The sequence below is a fragment of the Saccostrea echinata genome, unplaced genomic scaffold (assembly GCF_033153115.1).
Source record: "Saccostrea echinata isolate AGI-Se365-2 ecotype Australia unplaced genomic scaffold, CSIRO_AGI_Sech_v1 ptg000010l, whole genome shotgun sequence".
Classification (NCBI taxonomy): domain Eukaryota; kingdom Metazoa; phylum Mollusca; class Bivalvia; order Ostreida; family Ostreidae; genus Saccostrea; species Saccostrea echinata.
The window spans coordinates 5,751,671-5,774,727 of record NW_026889759.1 but is presented as its reverse complement, the minus strand read 5'-3'; the positions used below and the strand labels follow the sequence as shown (position 1 = coordinate 5,774,727).

The 23,057-nt window shown below is 32.6% G+C and overlaps 3 protein-coding genes across 3 annotated transcripts in view; 1 reads left to right on the top strand and 2 right to left on the bottom strand.

The window, feature by feature from the left end:
- The window catches only part of LOC133184507 (uncharacterized), a 34,126-nt gene extending 31,032 nt beyond the window's left edge, over positions 1-3,094 (bottom strand). The window contains exons 1-5 of the mRNA XM_061319596.1: positions 3,073-3,094; positions 1,164-1,330; positions 970-1,074; positions 747-873; positions 50-378 (exon numbers count right to left, since the gene is read on the bottom strand). Of these exons, the coding sequence (XP_061175580.1) occupies positions 50-378; positions 747-873; positions 970-1,074; positions 1,164-1,330; positions 3,073-3,094 (750 nt within the window). The remainder of the gene's footprint in view (positions 1-49; positions 379-746; positions 874-969; positions 1,075-1,163; positions 1,331-3,072) is intronic.
- A 612-nt stretch (positions 3,095-3,706) lies between these two features.
- On the top strand, positions 3,707-16,019 carry LOC133184630 (MAM and LDL-receptor class A domain-containing protein 1-like). Its single transcript, XM_061319713.1, has 17 exons — positions 3,707-3,971; positions 5,479-5,607; positions 7,042-7,093; positions 7,729-7,764; positions 7,908-8,222; positions 8,604-8,684; positions 8,811-9,077; positions 9,384-9,518; positions 9,790-9,950; positions 10,376-10,562; positions 10,783-11,043; positions 11,168-11,314; positions 11,897-12,057; positions 12,567-12,768; positions 12,899-13,048; positions 15,234-15,391; positions 15,804-16,019. The coding sequence occupies exons 1-17, from the start codon at positions 3,744-3,746 to the stop codon at positions 15,993-15,995; spliced, it is 2,862 nt and encodes a 953-aa protein (XP_061175697.1). The 5' UTR covers positions 3,707-3,743; the 3' UTR covers positions 15,996-16,019.
- Positions 16,020-18,255: 2,236 nt separating this feature from the next.
- On the bottom strand, positions 18,256-22,436 carry LOC133184505 (macrophage mannose receptor 1-like). Its single transcript, XM_061319595.1, has 9 exons — positions 22,376-22,436; positions 21,935-22,017; positions 21,665-21,752; positions 20,389-20,455; positions 19,964-20,115; positions 19,407-19,489; positions 19,193-19,280; positions 18,639-18,858; positions 18,256-18,289 (listed from the first exon to the last, which is right to left on the bottom strand). The coding sequence occupies exons 1-9, from the start codon at positions 22,434-22,436 to the stop codon at positions 18,256-18,258; spliced, it is 876 nt and encodes a 291-aa protein (XP_061175579.1).
- Positions 22,437-23,057: the final 621 nt, after the last annotated feature.

The window sequence follows — 23,057 nt, the reverse complement described above, 5'->3', positions numbered from 1 at the left end:
AGATAATACATGTCTATGAATCGAAAAAGTTAACAATTCTTTAACTTACATCCAAACCTGCTATCATTTCTTCGTGATAGACAATCAAGTCTTTATTTCGCCCAGTTCCTTTACATGGCTGAACTTCCGTTCGCAGCAGGTATGTACCTAGCGCCGGAAACTTTGAGGAATCAAGTGTCACTTTTGCCGCTGTGGCAGTGGTTAAGGTCGATGACACGGTACTGTTGGTATCAAGGTAGGCTACGATTGACAGGTCAGTACCTGAACTTTGAACTATAAAACTAACCTCTTGTGTGGTGTTGCGGGATAAGTAGACAAAGTTTTCAGAAAGCGATGATGGCTCCAAGTAGGTGACGTTACCACTTTGTACGCTGACATCTAATTTAAATAAACAACGTAATACATTGTTTTCGTGTAAAAAGTATTTTTAAAGAGGAAAAAATTAAGCCGACCCGTATTCGTTGGAAAATGGAATTTTTTTTTTTATATATTTATTGTTTATTTTTAAGCAATATGGTTGTAGTTTAAAGAGAAATGCTGAGACATTTGTTTCACCAACTTTCACTGAATATCCGACTGTTCTTGATATATTATATTATACACCGATATCATTAGACATAAATGTGAATTGTATAATGTTTTGGTACAGGTACTAGTATATGATGATTTAGTAGGACAAAGGAAGTCCTCAAATAGTCTAACTAATAAATATATTTTCCCAAAGCTTTTAAGAATTCATTTCAAACCTGCTATGCAGTCACAACCTCGAAGATCAACTTTTACTGTGCATTCTCCTGCGCATGCAGTTGGAACAATCCGGAAATAAGACCCATACAAAGTAGGTGTTAAAGTGTAGGCACTTGAGGTCGAACTCTATTAAAAGAGGGATTAATTTGAGTCCACATTGTCAATCACACAATAGTAAGTGTACAAAAAAAATAATGAATCATTGTTTTTATATATACTCACCTGCTTATCCCAGATAACTCCATCAAAGCTTGACAATACGTCATAGGAAATTGTGCTTCCGGTGAGTGTCAGAGAAACAAATTTGTGAGATGTTGAAAATGTTGCCTTAAAAGAAGTGATTTACTAATTACATTAGAACATGCAAATTCTATCATTTTTGTTTGTCTTTTTAATGAAACAAAACAATGACTTACCTGTACAAAGGAATTGCTATCATTAGCCGATGGACTCCAATGTCCAGGTTTACTGGATTTTATGTTAGCGGCGCTTGTCTTTTCTGTGGATCCGCTGAACGCCGAGTCCGGCAGGATGTTTAGAATGTCCACATTACATGCATTTGAAGTCCAAATGAAAGCTGTAACTTTGGTAGTAAATGTAAAATGCAAATTAAAAACGAGACAGATATAATTTAAACATTCATATTCAAGATATAATTGCTTATACATGTATTTATTAATTATTCAAGTTAGCATTTACATGAATGTGCTATTTTTCTCTTAACTTTTCCTTCTAACTACATTAAAAATTATTTTTCCAACTGAATTTTAAATATTGAAGTATGCAGCCAGTTGCTTGAAATGTAAAAGTTTTCCCTTTAAGTTATGACAAATTTTAAATTTTGACACTACTAATTGATTTTTTACAAAAAAAAAATGTACTTGTATTATTGCAATTTTATAAATTTCTGTATAAGGAGAAGACTACCTATTTTGTGGAACTTGTGCCTTATCCTTTTGACTTTGTCAATAAATATGTTTAATTCAATTCACAAACTGTAGTTCGCTTCAATTTGGGTAAAAAGTTTCTTAATATTTATAATTTCTCCTACACGTATCGCCAAGAAAATTTATGCATTTTTTTAATTATCTTAAACGCTGAAGCAACCTAATCCAAACTTCTTTGAATTACGTGTCATTAAATATAAAGAATTTAATTAATTTTGTTGTGCATTGTGTTGTCATTGAAATATTAGTTAAGAGCTGAATTTCTAGTTTAATTGATTTGTTGCTTGATTCAAATGCCCAATGAAACAAAGAATTTGTTTAAATTTACATCTCTTATGATATCAAGAATATATATCCTTTAATACATACGTGCACCTAATAAATAAAAGTTTATGTTAAAATGAATATGTGTACGCAATCATTTTAAATTATAAAAATCGCTTTAAAATCAAGATAGGTATAAAAGACTTACATAAATATGAAAACATAAAATTCCAGAGAGAACTATTCATCTTTCTGTTTCACTATCGCATAGTCCCTCTCATTTTCCTTAAATATAAGGTACGCTATATTTATTTGAGAAATCAAAGGTCTATTCTGATCGATACTTTATTTTACTCTAAAATGTTCTACGAGGGATGGCAAATAATCTACAAAACGTTCTTGTTTACAAAATTGAAATTGTAACAAAGAAAAATCGAATTTCCTCCATCACGATGAAATGTTGTTAATTCCGTTCTTGGTACGCGGATAGATAAAAGAAATTCCCAAAACAATAAATTGCATTTTGTGAGACAAGTAACTGTCTTAGGAATTATTCAGTATGTAAATAAATCTATCTTTATAGATCGGAAAAGCTTTGAAAATTCATGTTTCGTATTTTTTATAATTTTTACTTAGCAATGATTGATGAAAAATGTTTTCAGCAAGCGCGTCAATTAAAATCGAAAAATTAAAATAACTTATTGACCTTGTCTAGTTCCTTCTGTAAGAAATGGGTGTTAAATATTCAGATTTTTATCAATCTAACTTAACTGAAAATTTACATTGATAAAAAGGAATTAATACCAAAGAGGAACCTGCGAATTCATCAACATCTAATTTTTCTTAAGAACCTTTGTCCAGTTATATATATATATATATATATATATATATATATATATATATATATATATATATATATATATATATATATATATATATATATATATATATATATATATATATATATATATATATATATGTATGTATGTATCATGTTGTAATTTTTGAATTAAGTAGGTGGGGGTAAATGCAAAATTTACAACATGATATATGTATCATTTCCCGCTGGTCGGGTTTTTTTTTTCAACAATTATATGTTTCCCCCTCCTCTTACTATACTCAAAGCCCTCTCCCATGATTTTGAAAGAACATTATGTTACGTATATCAACGACATAGCCAACAATATTTGAAATGTTTAATTTATTTAAATCAAATTTTAGAGTTGATGTATATACAAGATTTCCAACATTATTTCAGCATTTCAAATTAAAGTTTATTAACCTTGACCTTTGAGATAAGATTTGTCAAGATCATGGCACATTTAAAGATCGAAGAAAACAAAAAACGTTTGAGAATCAAATAATTTGTTGACCATACAGGATTTGTGACACAGGCGTGCGAGCGTTACAGTATGTAGTAGGGTGTATGTATATAGAAACAATTGTACAATCAGTTACACATGATACCTGATGCCTGTGACACAAGTATGTTACTTCATCTCTTTTCAAATGTGCTTTTATCTTGATAAGATATATCAAATTTTGACTGAAACATCAATATAATTATTGGAAGATCTTAGCAAAGATTGCATTCTGATAGCAACATAGATGGATGCTGTATATCATAGACCTAGGTATGGCTTGAGATTCTTTGAAGACTGGTGACCGTAACAATCCTACACAAAAGAACAAAGATATCGCCACATTGTCCTATTTCTTCTAAATTTCTTATCACGACTCAGTCACTTTGATTACAGTGCAAAGGCATGATAAGGCTGCAAAACTATGGCAGACGATAAAGTGACGAATGATGTTCAGACAAAATGTTCTCGTGAAAAGTTATTGTTTTTATCGTCTGTCATTCTCGTTTTCGTTATCGTCAATACTGTCGTTTTCCTCGCTCTGACAATTTACCAACTCAGCAACATTGGTGAAATAGAACGGAAGTTACTGGGCAAACGTATAAATATCGAGACCTTGCGAGCTTCGTGTCGGAACAATGAATATTCAAAGGTAAGATTTACTTTTATTATACAGGGTGTTTCATAATATATGTTACATTTTGAATCTTCAATTTGACAAACACAAGAAAAAGATACAGACAAGTGTTTTTATCAATTTGATGCATGTATCCATAAGATTAATTATGTGTAATTACCAACCAAAATATTAAACACTTGACGAAATCTCAAACATTAATGAAAATTAGCGAAATTTCTAAATTATGCCATTTTTGTTACGTTGAATTTCACAACGTCAAAAGCCAAAATTACTTGTTCTTAATGATCTCCACTATTTCAACTACAAATGAAAATTTCTTCCCGAAATTTGTATAACCTTGTCAGGCATATTTGTTAGACACTCCTCATTTGAAGGTTTATGGGGCGTTTTGCAGCTCACACAGTATCTGTAGTTTAAGATTGTAGACCCTGTCCTAAAGAACCCCTACAAAAAAGGCTTGATTGAGATTGGCGAATGCAGAGATCAAACTCTTTTCTTGGGGTATTGCATTATTAGTCCCCTACCGGTGAAACCGGAGGGGACTATAGGTTTCCTCTGAGTCTGTCCGTCCGTCTGTCCGTCCGTCTGTCTGTCTGTCCGTCTGTCTGTCTGTCTGTCTGTCTGTCCCTCTGTCTGTCTGTCAGTCTGTCCCACTTGGTTTTCCGCACTTTTCTTCTAAACGCTTGCAGATATTGAGCTGATTTTTGGTATGTGAGTGTATCTTGATGAGTTACAGATCAAGTTTGCATTTCGTTCCGCTTCATTGATTTTTGACGGAATTATGGCATTTTCAATTTTTAACGGGAACCAGATTACACTTGCCGGTAGGGGACTAGTATTGCTAATGCAATACTCTCAGAATGCTTGTTGAAATTTTGTACGCTGATAGCTATATAGTGTTACATGTATATCATATTTCAAAGTTCAATATATGCTGGCAATGCTGATATTGCCAGCATCAATTTCTGAAAAAAACATCCATCTGACACTTTACTCAGGAGTTTGCTAAATTATTTAAGAGTCTCCAGTTCACCAATTAAATCTTCGGTTCTTGAAATCCTTCGGCTCTCTGGAGTACCGTGTCAGTTATCACATATTGCCCGTCCCCCTGTCCACTAATTTTGTTACTAGCCTTCTGATAAGCATCCTAAAAAGTTTTCATTCTTTTCGAATTTTTTTTCTTCATCAACTTCTGAATATTGGCGACATGTATTGAAAAAAAAACATCTTTACAATTCAGCAATATGTTGATAAGTTAAGTCCATTTCGAAAAATACTCAAATTATGACATTGGCGTTTATGAAACAATTTATCATTGTAATACCATGATTTCCTTGACTTTTTCACATGGAACAAAAATGCAGGATTTGATGTTTAAAATGATATATAGTTTGTAATAGAAATATGATAGGTAAGAAAAATAATTGAATTTGAAAATGTAACATATATTATGAAACACCCTTTCTGACTTCAATGTTTGTATATGAATGTATATGTTAACAGTACTCTTTTGTTGTAGGAGAAGTTTCTTCAGTTAATTGACATATTGCCGTATGTTAACCAGAAATATTCAGGATTAGGTGAAAGTCTAAGAAAACGCCAAACAGCGTCCCTAGCAACACTTTTTCAAGACCTTGTACATGCACAGGTAGCTACCGATTATCAACAAACGTAACAATGGTGTTAGAAAGTTGATAGGAGAAAGTAATTAATGCTATAACTAACATGTCACAATAATTGTTACATATCTATCGAGGTACTAAATATTAAATGAAGAAACTTCATCGTAATTTAAAGAGTATTTCTTGATATCCCTGTTTTAGAATCATTGTGTTATGTACGGAAGGTAGTTGATTTGATTTCATTGAAATTTAACAAAAGTAAAAATTTCAAGTTTGCATTGCCTTTTTTTTTAAATTTCTACATTTCATATCTTTTTTTATCCTAAAAAAGATATGAAAAAACAGAACCAACAATCAACACTTTGAAAGATTAAAATCAATACTTTAAATTACCAGAGCATGGACTTGCACTTATGGAGGGAGTTCAAACAGTGTAAATAATAGAGCATTATTTATACTGTGTAAATATTAAGAGATGTGAAAGTGTGTGAACGAATATTCTATCATTGAATACAGTAAATACAGGTGATGACCCCTTTTTTATTTTAGGTAAAAATGTCAATACGATATTTTGAATCTGTAGGCAAATTAATTATATGAGTAAATGACATTATATATGTATTATAATTGTTTTTGAGGTCAACAAGCTTAAGATGATTTAGCTTAAAGAGTTCAGAGTAGATATAATTCTCGCCGGAATAGTGAGTTGAATATTGTACGTTGATGGTTATTAAATAATCGTATTGACAAAAGAACAGCAATACTTTTCTTATTATCTGATTTGATGATTTTATAAATGGCTCATTTAGCAAACCTTGCCTTTTCTGATTTCTAGAATGTTAGATTTCAGTCAGTCATAGTACTGGGAATATTCAATCATATATGTAAAAAATATAAGCCAAAACTGTACATTCTTTGAGAGAGAAAACTGATCGATAGAAACCCAAAACTTTACATTCTGTGAAAGAGAAAACTGATCGAAGGCCATCGGACAGAGATTAGTTCTTTCTCTCATAGAATTACGTGTTACTTAAAATATGAAATCCTTTGTGTTAAGAATACACGCTTACATGTAGTGATGATGTGTTTCCTGTAAGCTTTTGTCTTCATAATGTACTCTGCCAACTAAAGCTGTTTTTAAACAATGAAAACCAGCTTTTTTAACTTATTGGACACTTTGAGGCTATAAAAACTTGTACTTCCGTTTACCTTGCACTGTCCAATAAGTTGAAAATAACTGTCCCAATAAGTTGAAAATATACAAATTATTTAACATAAAGGTAACATATCGGATTGTTTTTTTTAAATTTACAGGGACTTCAAGTTTGCAATATAACAACCAAAATTAACAAACGATTACATAACGAACATGTTTTAATAACGGGGTATATTCAATCAAGCAGCATTTTGCTTACAATAATGAAAATTTCACGATATACATGTATATTTTTCATTTTCAGGAGCAGCTTTTATTGGAACGTTGTACTCCTGATACAATAATTTGTATTAAAGGTGCGTGTACAATAATCTACCAGGTGTGTAATAATCTACATGCATATCAAATGAGCAGGTACAATAATCTAAAGGATATATCCATGTAATATGTATACAAAAAACCAGAAGATTAACATTAATCTAATATATATATATATATATATATATATATATATATATATATATATATATATATATATATATATATATATATATATATATATATATATATATATATATACCAAAAGCGTATCAAACCATGTACAATGATCTGAAAGGTTTACAATGATATGTTTTCCACACTTTAAATAAAATTTGAATTTGGGTAAATTCAAATTTCAATTTATTTTATCGGAATAGACGGATAAAGATCTGAATCAGATTGATTTTCTGCGACATGAGTATAAATTTAGCACAAGTTGATAACCTTATTCACATTAATATATTCTTTGTGATCTGATTTACAAATCAATTTGAGTAATTGGCTAAAATAACAGTTCTTTTTTATGCTTAGACAACTCAAGAATTAACGTTCCGTCTGCAAAATCAAACACATCCTTGTTAAAGGATGAAGAAATAAATATAACTATTTTTTTTAAATATCTATTGGTTTATCATTAAGTTATTTTGGCCTCCTTTACTGATTTTCGTAGGACTAAAAGGAGAACATGGTTTGCCTGGAGAAAAAGGTATGAGCTTTTTTTATCCTTCGGTATAGTTTGAAAAGAATATGAAAGAATGTAACTTGCAGCAAATTTTCCCCTATTTAAGCATATTAATAAATTAGGTTTAAAATTCGTGATGTCTACAATTATATCGGTTTTCTTTAAAGGAGATAAGGGCCAAATCGGAAGTAAAGGGATGTCAGGATATAAAGGCTATGATGGCGAAAAAGGAATGCCGGGAGAAAAAGGAGAAAAGGGAATTATGGGAGATAAGGGAGATATGGGACAACGAAATGTGAATGGGGTAAAAGGAGACATGGGAATCGCTGGCGATAAAGGAGAGGCAGGGATAGTGGGTATGAAAGGTGAACCAGGAGTAAATGGAGTTAAAGGGGCACCTGGCGATAAAGGTCAGGCTGGTCCTGTAGGAAAACCTGGACTGAATGGACCCAAAGGTACCAAAGGTGAACCTGGCACGACAGGTAAAAACATTAACATATATTTTTGAATGTGTTTGGGAAATTGCCGAAAAATGTGGAATATATGTGTTTTTTTTACTTCCAATGTATTTTCTAGTCGATAGCCATAATGATTATTGGTTTTTGAGTGTGTTGATAAAACATCTGCTGAAAAATTTGCACAGTCTTCTAAAAATTCATTTCCAGTCTAATTGAAAAAGAGATTTTATTTGTTCTCTGTTTAAAGCATCAAAATAGGAACTGATTACCATTTACTTTAAATTAAATTGATTCATTTCGAAACAAGAAGGTATAATCACTTTTCAGAGAAACACTTAAAACAATCATTAGGGGAAAACGTTCGGTGCGTTCAAACGATTTTGTAATTGAATATTTCCAATCAAGGTGAGAAGGGTGTCAAGGGAGCGATAGGTGACGCTGGACCACGTGGAAATTCTGGGAATAGAACAAATTGTGACTGTATGAGTAAGTACATATATATTCAAAGATATTCAAATTTCTTTTAATAATACACTTTAAACAATTAAAGCTAGACTTTTTAATTTAAAATAAAAAAAATTAAACATTTTATATTTGTATATTTTCATCAAGGTAAACCAAAATTCTATGAAAGCAGTAAAACAATGGCGGTACACTATGGCGATAACGTGACGTTGGACTGCTCTACAGCAACACTTCCGGAAGCCACAATAACATGGACCAAGACTGACAGCGATGGGTGCTTCGCCAATTTTTCTAAGACATCTGGAGATAAGATAGAACTGGATAGAATTCAACCTGTTGATATCGGGACGTATCAATGTTCAGCAGAAAATGCCTTGGGAACAGCATTTAAAACTATCAAACTCACAACTACAGGTTTTCACAACGTTCTTCATTTGCCTTTAAATAAATCTAAAGAATTACTTACTATCATTGAAGTTAAGATTGTTTCAGATTTTATACACAAAAATGTGTTTTTGTCTGACAAATATACTAATAATTGTTCTTCCATTACATATTACTTGACTTATTAGTAATTTAATAAATTATCAGTAAACTCAATCAATTAAATTGAATTTTATTCATATTCTTAACAGTAAAAAAAAAAAAAAAGAATATTCATTAGATTAAGAACGTTTTGCAATATTCATTGTAATATTATATATTATAATTTACGCACAGATAATCCTGACGTCATTTCCTGTGACTTTGAGTCCGGTTTTTGTGGTTGGTACCAAAGTAAATCAGACGACGCAGATTTCTCCAGAAACACGGGCCACCTCAGGACGCCGACAACAGACCACACCCCTGGAAAAGGTTAAAATCTTAAAATGAAGGTTGCCTAGTTATTTGTACTTAGGTTAATTATAAAATTCTATTCATAACACCACGATCTACTACGATTCAAATCGCAAAATGTTCTACAAGAAACAGTATAATACTTGTATAGTATTTCAACTAATTAGCGTACATGTTTATATGGACACTAGAATGTAGGCGTATACTATATACATGTATTAACATTTCAACTTCATAAATCATAAACTGTAAGTGAAACTGATTTTGAATTCTTGTTTAATTTTGGAAGGAGGAAACGGCTATTACGTTAACATAGACAGTGCCTCGATGACAACTGGTCAAACTAGTCGACTAGAATCGTTCTATGTCCCTGCGCACGAGAAACATTGCCTTACCTTTTGGTACTTTGTTGACGGGGCTTCAGGAGCCATCCTCCATGTCAAAGCTAAAGTGGGTTTCTTGTTCTCATGTATATTTATATTTTCAGTTACTTGAAGCATGGGGGAAAAGAAAACTGAGTTAGAATAAATTAGATCATGTTTGTTAGTATTGACAAATACATGTGCATGAACTAGTATCTCTCATTTAATTGCTTTCAGTGATTTTTCAAAGTGTAAAATCTTGCATTCAGTACATTCAAATATGGATTACATGAATGTGAATGTATGTATATTCTATTAAAATAGGTTCATGGACATGAAATACACACTTTAAACTATAAAGAAAACGAAAGTTTCCTTACAGCTGTTACTTTAGCAATAATATTATTCATATCTAAATGGTGTTCTTCTACAAAAAAAATTATTAATTCAAAAATAAACAGAATATGTGCAATGTTGATAATACATATTTTATTGGTTATGTTTTGTTAAAAGGCCTGTAGCATGGATGAGGCTACCCTTCTGAAGTTAACAAGTTCAAGAATGGGTTGGGTGCAGGCAAGAGTCGACATTCCTGTGGATATCCATGGGCGACAAATTGTATTTGAAGCAAAACGAGGCAATTCCGCTTCTGACGTCGCCATTGATGACGTCACTCTCTCCAATAAAGAATGTCCTCCTGGTAATAAGAATTCATACGTATATTTATCATTTCAACAAAATATTAATATATTATCAAAAAGATGATTAATATCTTGAAAATAAACATTAATTAGTCAATTGATAGAACAGATCACGTGTTTGTTTGGTTTTTTTTTTTTCATATAACATATTTTAATAAAGAAATTATTTAGCGCCAATTTTCATTGCTAATAAAAATAGACAAATTTAACTTTTTTTAGCTGACAAAAAACCAGAAATATTGAACAAAAATACTACTATCCAGCGGAATCTGGGAGAAAGAGTAGAGTTACAATGCAATGTTACTGGTCAACCTCGCCCTAACATCACATGGCTTAAAGAAAGTGCATGTAGCAGGTTCGAGAGAAATGTACAAACTCTGGTTTTGCCAAATGTGACACAAGCTCAGGCTGGAACTTACAAATGTGTTGCCACTAACAGTATAGGACGAGATGAAGGTCAAGTAAAACTGGTAGTCAATGGTAAATAACATTTTTCCCACTCACAATGCAAAATAATCGCGAAGTCTCGTATTTGCCAAAAATCGAGAATATATTATATGAAGCAGAAACAAGCAAGTCAGTACTTAAGAGGTTTGTCTTGTAGAGACACAGAATTGCACATTTGACACTACGACGGAGATATGTGATTGGCAGAATATAGCAGCTGGAGACGACAGGGATTGGATGAGACAAAGCGGAAGTACACCTTCTAGTTCTACAGGGCCTTCATCTGATCACACTCTTGGGACCAGTACGTAAGCATTTTCAAAAGAATTGGAATCCCTTTTTGGGGGATACCAAGTGCCAAATATTTTTGGATACCAAAATTACCAAGTATATTAAATTTTCTTCTTTCATCTTTAAATAAAATTTACTGCTTCAAAAATATTGTAATTAATATACTTTATTAATATACTTTTGACTATACAGTTATCGAATAGTTTTTATGGGAACACTCATAAAATTTATAGAGAAGTATAATTAAAAGCATGAAAATCTACTTCATTAACACAGTAAAGACCAAATATGGAACAGTTATCAAATAGTGATCAAAATATACCTTAGATAAATTGTTCTATTCACAGCTTATGCATAAAACTGTTTTTCTTTCATTCATTATCATTTGTTACCAAGATTACATGAACGTTCAGACAAATCAGACTTAACTTGAGTCCTTTGACCAGAGCAATAATTCGATGTGTAGTGAATTAATTATACATAAATAAACATTATAAAGGACTTAGAAAAATAAAGTACACTAACAGAGGTAAGAAAACAGTAAATCGTACATTTACAACATTTCGTGATGAAGATGGTTCATTTCTGTTGACAGCGTCCGGTTATTATATGTATCTGGAAGCGTCTAGTCCAGTTCAAGTGAATGACACTGCAATTCTACAGTACAAAACACTTCCTTCCGATCAACCATTTTGTCTTAACTTCTGGTATCATATGTACGGTTCCACCATGGGTTCACTGCGAATAATGGCAAAGGTAAGGGACCATCTCAAGTTGTTTTTTTATTTATTTATTTATTTATTTTTTTTATTTTTTTTTTTTTTGCTATGTAGGGAAATTATTTTTATATCTTTCAAGTTTTCCAGATTTCGAGACTCTGTTTCCATTTCTATATTGAGGAGTATCAATAATATGCTTAAATTAAGTGCAACGTGCAGGGACATAAACTTTCAGTATTTCTTTGAAGATCGTTAATTTAAACATTTAACTTGTAATCCAAGAAAACCCAAAAACTAAAACTGAATTTTCTTTTTTCAAAAAAAGAAAAAAAAAAAAAAAAATTAAAAACTGTGGTTCGGTAATTGCAAACAAAGATATTTTGAAGTTTATCTTACTTGCATACTGACTTCATATTTTCTGCTTACGGCTGATATAAATAGGCTGATTTAATTGGAAGTCGGAGGACAGGGGTTCAATGTCAAAGAAAAATTAAGTGCAATAAAATAATATCAAAGGATTTAGTAATTATTGCTTCTTATTTTTAGGACTGTGTTACGAATACCCGAAGAGAGTTATGGAAAGAAAGTGGAAGCAAAGGTGACGCGTGGAAAAATGCATGTCTTCTTGTGGAACAACATAGTCACGATTACAACCTCCAGATCGAGGCTGTGCGTGGTTCGAACTACCATTCAGATATTGGGATTGATGATGTTCAAGTCGATACCGGAACGTGTGCATGTCGAAAAAGTACAAATATCCTTAGCTTCTTCAAATATGACACAAACATCAATTTTGCAATTTCTCACTCTTAGAATAATGAAATATGTTAAAAATTTCATAGACTATTTACAAAAACCTTTATTTCATTTGTTTTTAGACATTGATATTGCTTGTGACTTTGAGAAGGATTTGTGTGAAGGTCAGGGTTTTGCTTCCCGACATGATTCAACGTATGTGTTGCAATGGAATCGAATAAAAGGAGTGACACCTTCCGTAGACACAGGGCCGGATCATGACCATACCACAGGTAACAGTATTGCACTGATGAGCAGAACAAAGTAACGGTAAACCATCATTCCTTTGACCATATAAAAGGTAACAGTATTGTTGGTTTGCAAAGCTGGGTATTGTTATTGTGACTATATCACAGATAACACTATAATTCTCATGACTATAACACAGGTAACAGTGTTATTTTCCTGATCACGCCACAGGAAACATTATCGTTCTCATGCTTTAATTCTACAGGTAACAATATAAGTTAATGACCATATCAAAGGTAACATCATTTTCTCATGACCACACCGCAGATAACATTATCAATATCATGACCTTATCACATGTAATATTATCGTTCTCATACCTATATCACACGTTACACTATCGTTCCTTCTCATAACCATTTTCATAACCTTATCAAAGGTAACATACTAGTAATTGTTCTCATAACATTACCACATAAAACATTATAATTTGCATGACCTTATCACACTACACAATTATGGACTCTTTCGGTGGTGAATATGGTTTGTTATTCACCAGAAAAATATCAATATTGACCGAGGCGAAGCCGAGGTCAATATTGATATTTTTCTGGTGAATAACAAACCATATTCACCACCGAAAGAGTCCTTAATTGTTTTATTATATAGTCTGGATTTGAATAAATGACACTGAAGGCTGCATGACAATACCTTTCATTAACGAACCTCTGTCGTAGAAAAATAAAATAAAAAAACCCCTATAGATTACAACTTATAACTTCCGTGATTTCATTTCGCTGTGTGTAAGACATCGAAATGTTTGGAAAATAATCCTGCGATACACTTGCCTAACATTTTTCCTGCTCAGATACACAGCTGGCTCCGGCCGTTGTAACCATCTTGTTTTCAATGTTGGGGTATTGATTGTGACGTCACAATGCTGCTGCACGCGCACTGACCCACCGGTGAATACGACTTCAAATCCAGTGAATATGTAGTGTTATGAACCGTTTGCGTTTGTATAGATTATATAGGGGCTATTTATAGACTATATAATAAGTAACATTATTGGCTCATAACCTTATTACAGGAATCATTATTGTCTCGTGGCTATACAACAGGTTACATTTTTGTTTCATGACCACATCTAACAATTAAGTAACATTTATTTATTGTCTCATGACTTTATCACAGGTAACATTATTGTTTCATGCATGTACCATAGGTTACTTTATTGTCTTATGCCTATACCACAGGTAATATTATTGTCTCATGTATATACCACAGGTAACATTATTGTTTTATGCCTGTGCCACAGTTAACATTATTGTCTCATGACTTTATCACAGGTAAAATTATTGTCTCATGCCTATACCACATGTTACTTTATTGTCGAATCCCACTGTGGGACGTGGAGACCGGTCCTTCGGATGAGACCGTATAAACCGAGGTCCCGTGTCGCAGTAGGTGCTGGCACGAAAAAGACCCCTCACTGCTCAATGGCCGTAAGTGCCGAGTATAGGACAAAATTTGCAGCTCTCCACCGGCAAGTGGTGGGGTCTCCATATGAGTAAAAAGTTCTCGAGAGGGACGAAAAACAACATACAAACAAACGAACAAAACTTTATTGTCTAAAGACCATACACCAGGTAATATTATTGTTCTCATGACTACATGACACATAAAATTTTCATTCTCATACCTATACCACAAGTAGCATTATTGTCTCATGACCTTATCATTGGTAACATAATCGTTCTCATACCCATACCACATGTAACATCACTGTCTCATGATCATACCACAAGTAACATTATCGCTTTCATACCCATACCACCTGTAACATTACTGTCTTATGACCATATCACAGGTAGAAGTATCGCTCCCACGACCATATAACGGGTAATATCGTTCTCATGACTATACCGCAGATAAAATTATTGTGTCATTACCTTCCCATAGATATTTAGTGTCGTTCTTGACTGGTATTTAATAATTACTTGAAAGTAAAAAGAAAAATATATTAGAGATAAGGAGTAATTGATATTTTTTTTTTTAGATACAGGATTTCCATTTCCTGATATTATTAGCTTTTATACCCCTGATATTAGTATTATTTTTTTTATTACTCGAAAGTTTTATTTCTTATTTGAAACATCGATAGAGACTTATCTAATTGACTATCTTCTCTCTCGCCTGAAAAACTTACTTTTTCTCTGAAATGTCTAGGCAGTGGATATTATATTTTTGTGGAGACTTCCGGAGGCCGAGCTGGTTTAAAAGGTTCATTTCAATCCCCTGAGTTACCTGCTCGGCAAGAGGCCTGCTTGCACTTTTGGTACAATATGAATGGAGTGGATATGGGGAGTCTAGATGTACTCATTGAGGTATTTTGTGTGTGTTTAACATTTTCTCCTACATTGCGAAACAATAAAACGTCCTTTTTCATTATTGACATCTGTATGAGGGAGGTAGCTTGCAAGATTGATATGCGCCCTTTTAATTTGACTCACGTCCCCTCTCCAACCTAAATATCTTACCTCTCATGTTAATAGGATTGAGCTTCAGTGGTTATGTACGAGTATTTAATAACCCTATCAAATTAATTAAACTGCTCAATTCTCAACAAGAATATTAACTCTGAAGTTTTAAATATATTATAATTATTATTATTATCATCATTATATGTTGCTGTTATGAATTCATGCTATCTTACATGTATCTGTAGATAAGAATATACAGACTGAATTAAGAAAACAAAATTCTGGAAAAAATGTTTTGAATTAAAATTGATTTTAGCCGTCAAATGGTGGTAGTGCGAACATTTTGCATCAAACTGGGAATCATGGAGCCAAATGGATCGAAGCAAGAATGACTATTCCTGTACAAACCCACCCATACAAAATTGATTTTCAACCAACCAGAGGAGCTAGTTTTCATGGTGATGTGGCACTAGATGACATTTCTATTAAAGATGGGCCCTGTAGCTAATAAAAAGTACATAAGAAAAAACTATTCTAATGTGAATAAAATTATTTTTGCACCAGTTGGAACAAAAACGTATTGAATTCAATACATTTGTGAGAATTTAAAACACCAACAATAACATGAGACATGAAAGGGTACGTTACTTTTACACAAAAACTATTATTGATAATGAATTATGATCGAAATATTTTCTGCTGTATATGTACCAAAACAATGGAATTGTCATTCACACGTTTTCAAATACATGTACTAGTACTATTCCATCAAAGCAGGATAAATTTGTATGGTATGTTCCTCGAGACAAGACCTTACTTTGGGTACCAACATCGTATTTGATTTGCATTTGAGAAAGTTTAACCTTTGCTATAAGTTGCCATACGGGGGCAACAGTGTTTTACAAACACATCTTATTCCATTTTGTGTGATACATTTTATTGGGGAAGGGGGGTCGTTAAATTGTTCCCGATGATGGCAAATTGAGTTTAGTGTACCCAAGCGACAAAACAGAGGTTGTCTCGTGGTCAGGTAATTGTTATCGAAACATCCAATCTCAGGACATCAGGAAGCACAGGTAAATGGCCTGTCAATCAGACCAGTAGATAGTGTTTTTTTAATGATTGACAGGTGGTATATTATTGATCTTGGGTGTTTATTAAGAAATATTTACATTTCCAAGTATTTTTCCTTAAGATTCTTTGCAAATTAGATGATTGTTCATTTTCTCATGAACTACCATGAGATGAGCAAGAATATCTCCATTGTGACGTCATAATACCGTACTTGACGTCAAAACTATAGTGCAAACTGTTTTGCTTAGAAAATGACAGTTGAATGGCGTAACTTGTGGAAACTCATCAGAAAAATAATGTAAATATAAGAAATGAATTTAATTTTTGAAGATTCATGAGGTACATGAACTACAACGCTTCACGCCGGCATATTTATCATGAAGCGCTAACGCGCTTCATGAAATATGCCGGCGTGAAGCGTCGTAGTTCATGTCCTCATGAATCTTCAAAATTTAAATTCATTTCTTAAATAAGGTATCATTTTTAGAGTTTCATTGGAGTATGACATGAAGTCGGTCACGTGATCAAATCTTATAACGCCCGAAGGGCGTTATAGTAGATTTATCACGTACCGACTTCATGTCATAATCCAATAAAACTCTAAAAAAAATGATATTTTATTTCTTATATTTATATTTTACTTTTTTATTCGTGAAATACAGGCATTATTTAGACTTTGCTATGGAAATGCAACATAACGTACCCACGACGTCATGTGACGTCACAATCGGAAGTTTCCAAATGGCTCGTGCAGTTTGCTTTCCATACGCAAAAAAGTCTTATCATGTGACCAACTGCATGTCATTGAAAATTGAATTTCAGTTTAATTAGTCAGGCCCGTAGGAAGCAGTTTCAGTTTGGGGGGGGGGGGGGGGCACAACTATACATTTTCAGTTGAGGGGGCACTATCAACTACCAAAAAATTCCTTGACAAGCAAAAAAAAAAAAGTCATCAGACGTTTTTATTGAGGGGGCACAAGCATATAATAGCTACGTTTTCTATAGTCAACTATATATCGGTAAAATTATTGGGGGGCACGCCCCCCCCCCGTGCCCCCTGGTTCCTACGGCCATGTTAGTATTGTTATATAAGGAAAGGCATTGGCAAATATAAATTTTTAGAGTAGTTCCATTCTATAAAATAAAAAATAAACCCCACCTGGATCAAACTTGCATTGATGCTTTATATGGAGAAGAAAGCTACAAGACTTGCTTTGGATTTTGGATCCGACCTACATTTTTCTGGAAGCATGATCAGGTCAATTTTTTTTTTTTTGGGGGGGGGGGGGGGGAGAGAGATTCATTCCAAGGTTAATAAAAGTAATAATATTGACCAAAGTTGCATGGATGCTGCATCTTTCAAACTTTCTTCCGATGATGCTGAATCTTGTTAACATTTTCCAGATGACTGAACAGAAATATTTTTGGAGCAGTCTATCCCCAGGTAACTAGAAATCCTACCCAGACCAAATTTGCATAAAACTTGCTTCCAGAAATGCACACTACAACATTTGTTTGATATGGGACTTTCTCTTAATTAATGATAACAGTTTTGTAGAGGTAATCTCTGTCATCTTTGATTATCTATATTTATTTTCTGTGTTGACATTATCATGAAAGGATTTTTTTTTAATCAAGAAACTGAACACTTGATACTTTATTCAAATATTTGCAAATGAATCTGAAGCCAGTTATCAGCCGATGATACCTGGGATTGTCTCCCGTAAGCTGAAATAATTGGAAATAAAAATACATTGATAACGCTAACAGTGTTGAATGTATACTTTCACACATTAAAGGTACACGTCTAGAGGGTTCACGTGTCTCAAAAAGTTATGACTGAAAATCACTGTCTATCAATTTTGAATGAAGTGTAAGAAATAAACTGATTTTAAGACAGATCTAGAAGATCCATAAATGCACGTACTTTTTTCCCAATAATGTGACGTAAGTGTACCATTTGGCAACCATTGATGATTCGAGGTTAGAAAAGACGAGATTAATTTCTCTAAGTATCATCTGTTTTGATTATTTATTACTAATATAATTTTATAAAAGTGTTACAATTTTAACTGACCTCTTTTGACACACGAAATGTTCCATCCGCGAACATTGCACGTCCGCCCAGTGCCCTCTGTTGGTTGGTTTCTCTGCGATGAGTACACAGTTTTCATTGGTTGCGGGGTCGGGCTCTCCCAGTCCCCAGTCTGGGGTTTCTATAGGTTCGCCAGAGCTCAAATACACCCACGAATGTCGAACGGGCACCTCTTTAACTCCAATGTAGAAATACCCACTGCCTGAATTTGGTAAAATAATAAATTTAAGGAAAAAGAAATTTTATTGAATTGGTTCATACATATTTCTTCATAAATACGATTAATAAATAAACAAATAAATTTCTCGTACACATGAGAAATGAAAGCCATAATCTCTCACATTCAATGAGGCGTCCCAACTTAAACAAAACAATATTCAATGTTCACATGAAGTTTAAAATTTTCCTCTTTCATTCCTTACAAATTAAACGTACCTATTCAGGTATCTTTTGACATTTGTTTATTGATATTATTATAGCTACAAATGAAGGAGTTACAACATTTTGTCAGTAGTTTGTAATTATAAATTTCTCACCAATTCTGTTAATTTGTGTACCAAGAAAACTATTATCTTCTACAGATACAGGTTCTGCAAGTGCACTATTCAAGGAAAGACAGATGGCCTGAAAATAAGTATTTACCGAAGTGGTCGATTTATTTTAAAATTCACTTCAAAATGCATATGTGTATTTTCATATTTTTGTGGTTTACAACATCACTTAAGTTTAATTATAGGTACGATTTTATACCTGGGCCGTGCTGTAATTAGCAACAGTCTTACTGAAGAAGTAACATCTGTCATGAAAGTCAATCCATCCCAGCGGACACGGGCCTTAATAAGAGAAAGCCGAATTCAGAATTTATAGGTAAAATTAATCTTTCCCTTTGAGATTTCTCCTTCCGAGTTATAAATAGCAGCATAATTTAATTTATAACGTAAACTACATTTGCAATCTAATTATCGAACACAATTAGAATATGAATGTTTCTAGAATAAAATGAAGATAATATTAGAAATATAATACCTCTTTTATTACCTTCAATGTCATTTGTCATGAATGACTTTTTGTATAATATAATATGGTTTTATTCTAAATGCCTTTACTGTTGTACAAATCATTTTTTTAAATCTGAAAGACATCGGTTTATCAATAAAATTCAGAACTCATTACTCTAATCTCTTACTGGTGATTTTACATTCTCATTTCAGCCAAAGCATATACTGTATTGGAAATAAAAATAAGCAATACATGTATTTCAACCATGCCTTTTAAGAATTGTCGTATGCATAATAAAAACACTTAACCTTTCTCACAGATGAAATGTTCGTGTCTATTACAGTCCACGTCAGCCCAATGACCTCTGTTTGTGGACTTCTCTGCTATAACGACACAGTTTTCGTTGGTTGTGTAAGTTGGCTCAGAGGGCCCCCAGTCAGACACAAGAACTCTAGATTGACTATATTTTGCAAAAAGAAATTATTCAGTGTTAGTTTGTAAGAACTATTTCGTGGAATCTGAAAGAACCTTTCCCTTTCAGTTTGCAGGCAGATAAGTACGAATATATTAAACTGTCTTAATATTTCAAATGAAATTTTTAAAGTACAAAATTACAGTAAAACAAAAACTATTTTGAATTTATTGAATTTTGTCTGCAAATAATGAATTGTAGTGGATGTAATGTACAAACAATAAACGAATTAAGATAAATAAATTCAAAACTATGACTTACTCGTACGTGTACACCCAATTGTTTTCTTGAACTCGGTCATCCACTCCGATGTAAAAGTATCCATTATCTTTTTAATTTAAAAAGAAAAAAAGGTATATCAAGGATGTAGAAAATATTCATATTTTTTCCAAGAAATTAAACAATTACAAATAATACTCTTCGATTAATTTAAAATTAACAATTCAATAGAAATTTGACATCACTTCAAAACTTGATACAGGAACAAGTGCCCTTACAAAAAAATACTATAGTTAACTATAGTTTAAGATAGTTAACTGTAATGATAACTTTGACGCTATGAAAACTATAGTTAACTATAGTGATAACTTTGACACTTTGATTTACTTTAGTGATAACTATGAAAACTTTGATTTACTATAGTGATCACTTTGAAAACTTTGATTTACTATAGTGATAACTATGACACTATTGTGATAACTATGAAAACTTTGATTTACTATACTGATAATATGACACTACTGTGATGACTATGAAAACTTCTATTTACTATAATGATTACTAAGAAAACTGAGATTTATTATAGTTATCAATCAAATATACTTTTTAACGTTGTATATAAGATGATAACTCTATACATCTTGTTTGATGTACTTAATGCTATAAATATAATGTGATTTACTAATATAAAAAAGACCAAGTAAAATGAAAGACAAACAATATTCATTTTAGAAATGTTAAGCCAGAAGCAGTCATTGAAAAACATGACTGTTTCAAAAAGAATCACTAAAGTAAAATTTAAAATAATTGTACTGCATGCAACGTGCATGGAATTATTTAAAATACAAGACATCAACAAATAACTGGCAAAATGAGAAAATCTGTAAGACTGGATATTATCTATGTTGTGCAATTAATGTGAAATTAATTGAGACTTCTATCACAGAACATTATATACATTTGTGATAAATCTTTAACTTTGATTTACCTTAATGATCACTTTGACAATTTCTTTTACTATAGTGATAACTTTGAAAACTTTGATTTACTACAATGATAACTTTGATTTACTATAGTGATAACTATGACACTATAGTAATAACTTTGAAATCTTTGATTTCTATAGTGATCACTATGACACTATAATGAGAACTTTGAATACTTTGATTTACTACGGTAATAACTTTGAAACTTTACTATATTTATCTACAGTTAATTATAGTATTGTTGTTAGAGTACTAGTAATCAATATAACTCAAACTTTTGAAAAAATGATATTACAATGGGCTTTAAAAAAATCAAAGTTAATCTTTCTTACTTATTCTGTTCACTTGGTTTCCCAGAAACGCCGTTTCCTGTGACGTCTGTGGTTCGGCCAGTTTTGCTCCGTAACTTAAACAGGCGCTCTGATTAACGAAAGCAAATCCTGAGAAAATCATTAATTATTGTAACCAACAAATCAGAAAAAATTATGTTAAGGGGGTAGAGATGAATACAAATACGATGGTTTTTCAATAGATACAGAAATGTTGGCTCAAAAAACTCTCTTGAAAATTTACTTTTCCCCATTTTTAAAAGAAATACTGACCGTGGCTAACTCAGAGTTTAAGGTTACGTTACTAAAATAGTAACATTTCTTTCCGTTGCTTATCCAAGTTACTGGGCATAGTGCTGAGAAGAAAAAAGAATCAGATTACGTCTTCATTTCAGTGATAACTAAATATTTATAACAAAAACAAAAAAAGTCATAAAAGGAATGAATTTATTGTTTCAGGGAGGTTTTATTTATCTTTTGCTTGTTTATCTATCTATCAGTGGGATAACACTAAAACCTTGGGTAGAAACCTAAATTGCCTAGCCTTTGAGCAGGTTTAGGTTGTCTTTCTTTGGATGCATTTTCTTGGCATTCTGAGAATCTTTAGTTTCTTAATCAAAAGAAGCGCTTGAAGATGTATATACAGTATAAATTTCCGAAATCCCTGCTCTGTGCATCTAGACTCTTGAAACTCTTAAATTTATAGTAACTCACCAATAACACATATCGTCCAGGCTGTCTGGAGAATTAGAAATACCGTAAGCCAACGATACATATTACATGTAACGGAACAGATAAATTCTTATCACACATTTCAAAGTTATGAAGGGTAAATGACAGCTTATCTAAATATTTGTAATAATTGACAAGAAATGTTCAGGTTTCGGTCAAAACAGTGATAAGAAGTTTCTGAGATTCATGAAACAAGATATTTTTATTGCGATGATACCTTGGACTTTGGCATCCTGTAGATGTGAAATAAGGTTGCGGATTGGAATATAATTGGTGGCGTCCTGTAGATGTGAAATAAGGTTGCGGAGTTTAACAATTTAATCCTGTTGCCATTTGGTGGTTGAAAAAAAAACCTTTTTTTTTCTATGTTCCAAAACCCCTATTACAAATTAACCAGGCACGAAGGAGAAAAAACATGGACCTCTGAAAACATCAGAGGTTGGATCAGGTGCCCTGTAGGAGTAAGTATCCCAGTCGACCTGTCAGACCCGCCGTGTACTCCTTGTCATAATCGGGTTGATGGAGAAATCCGTAGAAATTCAGAATGAAAACTAGAGGTACTGTGAGCATTGAGCTCACTAAATGATACCCCCGCCTCCCATATGATTATAATGGCAAAGTCCAAGTTTTGCCCTGGGAGACCCGAGATAAGTGTCAGATCGAA

Bases quoted from the DNA above. Each gene is read 5' to 3' on its own strand.
- LOC133184630 (XM_061319713.1), top strand. From the start codon at position 3,744: ATGGCAGACGATAAAGTGACGAATGATGTTCAGACAAAATGTTCTCGT. The intron at 12,769-12,898 runs GTACAAATATCC...ATTTGTTTTTAG, and splicing joins AACGTGTGCATGTCGAAAAA to ACATTGATATTGCTTGTGAC. The intron at 13,049-15,233 runs GTAACAGTATTG...TGAAATGTCTAG, and splicing joins GGATCATGACCATACCACAG to GCAGTGGATATTATATTTTT.
- LOC133184505 (XM_061319595.1), bottom strand. From the start codon at position 22,436: ATGTATCGTTGGCTTACGGTATTTCTAATTCTCCAGACAGCCTGGACG. The intron at 22,018-22,375 runs GTGAGTTACTAT...TTTTCTTCTCAG, and splicing joins CTGGACGATATGTGTTATTG to CACTATGCCCAGTAACTTGG. The intron at 19,281-19,406 runs GTATAAAATCGT...ACTTATTTTCAG, and splicing joins CTAATTACAGCACGGCCCAG to GCCATCTGTCTTTCCTTGAA.